At 30.5% G+C, this 6,136-nt stretch overlaps 1 protein-coding gene across 1 annotated transcript; it reads left to right on the top strand.

The window, feature by feature from the left end:
* Positions 1 to 2,596: 2,596 nt before the first annotated feature.
* LOC123690180 lies at positions 2,597 to 5,833 on the top strand. Its single transcript, XM_045633286.1, has 4 exons — positions 2,597 to 3,369; positions 4,382 to 4,491; positions 4,937 to 5,062; positions 5,354 to 5,833. The coding sequence occupies exons 1-4, from the start codon at positions 2,808 to 2,810 to the stop codon at positions 5,831 to 5,833; spliced, it is 1,278 nt and encodes a 425-aa protein (XP_045489242.1). The 5' UTR covers positions 2,597 to 2,807.
* Positions 5,834 to 6,136: the final 303 nt, after the last annotated feature.

Below are 6,136 nucleotides of genomic sequence, written 5' to 3'. Positions count from 1 at the left end.
CAATATTCTGTTTTGTCAAACTAATATCACTCTTACTTATAACGTCGTAGATGGTAACATTGCCCGCATATTGCCGTCGTTCAATGACGCATTTTTCTGCATAGATTATCATACCTACAGCTAAAAAAAAATAATTAAGTTTTTTTTAAATCTTATTGTGTTACTTGTTTTTATTTATATAGCCGAAAGGTAAGTTTTTCAAACAGGATATTATAGAAGTTTAAAATTAATTAAGCAGTTTCAATATCTTATCTCAACTCCTTATACTAATAGTATTTATTATATAAATGTTAAATAATAGTAGCATTGTTAAACAAAACATTTCTACGTTATAGCAGATTATTTAATTTTTTGTTGGTAGTCCGACTAGATGAGTGAGTCGCTCGCTGCGATTTATTTTTAAGACATGCCTAGGTAAGAAACTTTCTTAGGAATAATTATTACCTCAATCTTCAAAAGTAAAGAAACAGCAAATTAGAAAACACAAAATACCTGGTCTTTCAACAGCAAACGTAGTCATTCTCTCAATTTTATGCTCTTGTTTCCAATGAAAAAACATTCTCTTGATTATCGCTATGACTAAAGCTATCATGAAAATACTTATTCCGAATAAAATTGTGTATAATGCCATGTATACCACAATTTATTAAAAACATATTTTTGTTAATGTACAAAAATAAATAAAATGACAAATCAAAATAAACAATAATTTACGATCTATGGTAAATAATAGATATCTTAGTTCTAGAGCCATAGACAAACCTGTTAGATATACTATTGTGAATCTGTGTTTTGTATGTAATCTGAACAAACTCTATGGACGGAAATAGCGGGAAAATATGATGTTTACTCATGGTTCACTGCCCTTTCCGATTATTTATTTCTTAATATTTTTTTATAAAACTTTATACATAAGAATAATATTAACATCATAATCAATGTGAACTGTTAGTTAATAATTTTTAAATAATATGGAACAAAATTACGGTACATATTCTGTTATTGCAAATAGTAATGTGCATTTTATGTTGTTTCTGTAAATAAAAAAAATATTCCTTTCAGTTGAGCTTTTGTTGCAAAAATACCGCTTAGCAGTCGTATTGGCTGTATTACGAAATAAACCAAATAATATAAGTATAGAAGATTACATAATGGAATTGAAAAATAATTTACGGGAAAGTGAGTCACAAGCAATTAGTGTCAATGAGGACGATTTTAATATAAGCGATGAAGAAATAAATTTAAATACTTTATCTTTAAATATCGATGACAATTCCAATGAAAGTGTGACGATTTTGCAAAATTTCGAAAAGATATTGGAAAACGAGGATTTAAATTTAACAGATGTGGATAATGAGGTAATTTAATCCTTTTTATCAGAATTAAAATTATTATATAAACTATTTTTTCGTTATTCAATAGTTTTTCATAAATGTAGCTGAGTCATGAATCTTACCTTAAATAATTGTTTAGTTGTTCCTTGTAAACGATGACTTAACTAACATTTGAACTTTATGTGATAAACGAGTATATTTTTTTTTTATAGAACAGGGGGCAAACGGGCAGGAGGCTCACCTGATGTTAAGTGATACCGCCGCCCGTGGACACTCAAAATCTACCTGTATAATATACGGGTACAAATGTACCTTCAACTTTAAAAAAATACTGTCTGAGTTACGCAAATGCCATTTCAATTTCTTTGTCCTTTGTCTTTCATGTAGTCCAATGTGCTACCGATGGAACAATCATATTTTAATATTGGCTTATCAGATTACAAATGTTTCTAAATCATAAAAATGTCAGGGCCAGTTTCTTATTGAAATAGCACATAGCCATGGCTTTGGGTTCGAATTGATTGACGTGGATTAAGTGATACCTAGATGATCTTATGTTCCAAAATAAACGTATTTTTTTTTCCTGAAGCCTTTCCTATGTCTAACTATTGTCATCTGTAATATCCTTAACGTGCTGGTTGCCTCTCAATGTTTCAAGTATTAATTGCATACATTGATAGAAAAGTCTGGTACAAAGCCAGGTTTTGTACCTACCATCTCAGGGTCTAAAGGACACAGGCATTTTACACGGTTCTTTTAAGTCCTCAATTAAATCTATTCAACGATAAACATATATCCTTGAAAATATTCCTACGCTCCAAATATTTGCAGAGTTTATTACACGCAGCTAACTCGCCAGCCTCCCAAGATAATGAAAATGTTAGTTTACCTATACAACCAAAAATACAAACAAATACTAATTTAGAATTTGGAACGTTGGATAAGGAATTAAAACAAAGATTGGAAAATAATTTATTAAAAGAGATTGAAAATAACCAGCCTCAATCGATATCTACTAACATACTTGAAGCACAAGCCTCAAACTCGTGCTATACTCAAAACTACACACACATAAGTCAAAGCCAAGATTGTATTTCCGTACAACCGAATTATTTAAACAATAAGAAAATTCTCGATATGAAAAGAAAAAACGAAATTGAACACAGTGGACTAGAAAATAGAGTTGATTCTGAAATACAAGTTCACGTAAGAAAAAAATTAAAACCAATTGTGTACACAGAGAGTATTATAGATGTAAACAGTGTCCAAACAGCTGAAACACAATATGAATCTCCAAAAGTAATTCAAGTTTCAAACGAAATTAAAAACGTCCAAACACAAATAGATCATATAAACCCGAAAACGATAGAATGTTCAAATACTATAAATTCGCCACAAAACAATATTATAATATTGGAGAATGCTACTTTAAAACCGAAAGATGTTAATTTTGATGAATCCAATGAAATACAAATGATCGATAATATTATTTTTGAATCGCAAAATACTGTAACATCAAATGTAATTCAAAATTCAACACAGATAAGAGAGATGACTGATAACTCAAATAATATTTTTGAAGAAAGCCAAAATGTACTGACATTAGAATCTCCGTGCGTTAGCGCACAAATCTATAGCAGTCAAAATGAGTTGATATACTTAAAAAACAAATGCGACTCACTTTTTGATACAAATCTTCAAAATATAGAAAGCAATGGAGATATTAAAGTAAAAAATACTAATTTAAATAAAATAACACCTGGAGACAAATTGAAAACGAATGTCAATACTGAAAATGATTTAAAAGAATCAAAAACAAATAATACTTATGAAAACGAAGCTATTAATACAAATACTGAAAATTCACGATTTAATGACTTCGAATTGAACGAAAGTGATGATTTAACGGAATCTCAAGGGGAAGTAATACCATTCAAAGTGATGGGGGAATTTAATAAAATTAAAGCCTATTTAAATAAAATTGATGTTGATAGCCATGCATCAGATTCTGGTTTTAAAAGCAGATCATCAACTGGTAATATGCAATTTAAGTATATATTTAAAATTACGAGTGAAATTTATGTGTTATAAATTATTATTGATAATGATACATTTATATATCGGCAATTGGTTTAGGGTGGAAGTGTTTTGTTGTTTTAATGGGAAATTTCATTAATATCGGGGTGAATCCTTTTTATATAACAGAGCAAACAGGAAGATGGCTCACAGACAAGTGATACCGCCGCCCATGGACACTCTTAATGCCAAAGCACGGGTGCGTTACCGGTCTTTTAAGATACGCTCTTTTCAACGACCTTATATATGTCGAATTGATTCAGAAATATTTCAGTGGGTATCTGGTTCCCCACAGTGGTGAATATCAAATTGCTCATTTAGAAATATATTTTTTTGATTGCTTTTACATAAATAAAAAAAACACTATATTCCACTTAAAACGACTATACGAGTACAGGTTGCATGACTGTAGAAATTCCGTTTAATTTCTTACTACAGCAATTTATAAGCATTTACGTACGCAAACTGTTCTGAAGCAAACAGGTACAAAGGTTTCTGTGCCTATCACAGGTCATCATTTAATTGAGCAAATTTCACATATTATATTAGTGGTGGAGAGTTTATTGCCTTGCCTTCTCTTCCGTTCTAAGCCCTTGATTTGACAACTGGCAGTTCATAAGTGTACAGTATGTTACCTATATGAATAAATGAATTTTGACTTTGACTTATCAAAACCAGAATTAATTAACTCGATGATCAAATTTCAATTAAATACATTCTTCACAATCTTTTACATCTACGTACTTTATATGAATATGTTTGGATATTGTCATAATTTCTAAAAAATTAAACGTTTTTTCAATTCTATATAATATATTCTATCTATATATAATATACTCATAGATGTATATTATATATAAGGTTGACCACAATGAATGTTGTAATATGTGTAATGTGGTATTTGTTTTGGGTCAAATAAAGAATCTTTTTATTTATTATTTATTTATTTTATTTATTCTTATTGTTTTTAGCATCTCAATCTACGCACTGGCTTAACCAGTCCTCACATTGCCTATTCAGGTACCTAAGTCAAACACCGCTTTTTGATTCTACCGTCGAAATTAATTACGAAATCGCTAAGGTACCCTCTTTTAACTAACTTATAAAATGTATTAAAATCAGTAGGGCTAAAACTTTTTCAGGTTATGGGATTATATCTTGATTATATAGATTATATAATCAAGATATAATCCCATATATAAAGAATATAGATTATATTCTTGATCATTTATCATGTGATTGATCAGCCTTCTGTGCCTGACACACGTCATTTTGGGCCTAAGACATGTCGGTTTCCTCACGATGTTTTCCTTCACCGTTCGAGCAAATTAAATGCGCACATAGGATAGTCCATTGGTGCACAGCCGGGTATCGAACCTACGACCTCAGGCATGAGAGTCGCACGCTGAAGCCACTAGGCCAACACTGCTCAATGATTAACCAAATATTAAAAAAAACCTATGTATCGTGTCTTTGTTAAGTTGCAAAAATAGTTTTTGTTAGTTTTATCTTCAACAAATTTTCAGGTCCTAGGTGAACTTATAGATAGATTACATGAAAACGAAAATTATCCGAGTTTCCTTGATGAGATGTTGGAATTTATAGCAAATTTAATTTCGACAATTTACGAGAGGAAATGTGATGTGAATGTGGTAATATTCGTTTACTACTAATATTTTTTTACCAGTTAAGGGAGGAAGACTAGTCTACGGGAAACACATAAAAGGGCTGTCATCACAGTCCATGAACACCTATGTTAGAGGGTGCGTTGCCGGCCTTTTAAAAACTTCTGTCAAATTTTTGACGAACGGAAGTCAGCTACTGTAACCTTGTGCTTAAGCACTCGCAGCTCATTTGACTAATATGAATTTAGTTTTTATGTTTTCGTAAATATTTCAGTTTTTTTAGTATAATATTTTTGTTATTTCTCAATTTTTTCACAGTTTTTCAAAACAGACGAATCTATCGGACGCCTGCTTCTCCTGAACAAATCGAAAAACATAATAAAGTATACAATCGAAAAAATCATTAAAATTCTCGAATCGTTCCATGAAAATTTAGAAACAGACACAATTGAATTAACAAATATAGATAAAACCGAAAACCTCGCTTACATATTTCATTTATTGGAAACATTGTTGAAAAAACATATTAAAATAACACAATTCAGTCAAAACACAAGATTTAGTCAAAGCAATAAATTTAGTCAGTCACAAGATGATAAATCTCTTAAACGCTCGACTATTACCGAAATATGGCGAAAGAAATGGAATTTAACTAAAGCTGAGGTCTTTCAAAAAGAGGAAAAGAACATTCTAGTGGACTGCAGCGATATTTTAAATAAAATAATCGTCAAAGCCATGAACAATTATAGTTTGATTGCATTTGCCGCATTGCAATGTTTCAATCTATTGCAATCTTGAATAAAATATTTGAATTTATGCCTTCTTTATTTTATTATATGCATTTCCACTTTATTTAAGTTTAATATATTATATATTTATATATAAATAAGTTTATAAAGTTAGCGATTATCTTGTTGATCAAGGGCCTGGGATTAGCGCTAGGCTGGCTGCTTCTAATTAATTTGCTATATTTGGTTTAAATATTGTAGTATTGTTTGATGATTTGCTTTTTTAGAGAGTACTGAGAGTTTTTAACTAGGCTTTTTCTCTCGGCCAACACCCTCTGTCTTCTTTGCCGATGAGTAGGGATGCCAACAGGTT

This window comes from Pieris rapae, chromosome 22 (genome assembly GCF_905147795.1).
Source record: "Pieris rapae chromosome 22, ilPieRapa1.1, whole genome shotgun sequence".
Classification (NCBI taxonomy): Eukaryota; Metazoa; Arthropoda; class Insecta; order Lepidoptera; family Pieridae; genus Pieris; species Pieris rapae.
The sequence above is the reverse complement of the archived record's forward strand: the minus strand, read 5'-3'. Positions and strand labels throughout refer to the sequence as shown.

Bases quoted from the DNA above. Each gene is read 5' to 3' on its own strand.
- LOC123690180 (XM_045633286.1), top strand. From the start codon at position 2,808: ATGATCGATAATATTATTTTTGAATCGCAAAATACTGTAACATCAAAT. The intron at 3,370-4,381 runs GTAATATGCAAT...TATTGTTTTTAG, and splicing joins TAAAAGCAGATCATCAACTG to CATCTCAATCTACGCACTGG. The intron at 4,492-4,936 runs GTACCCTCTTTT...ACAAATTTTCAG, and splicing joins TTAATTACGAAATCGCTAAG to GTCCTAGGTGAACTTATAGA.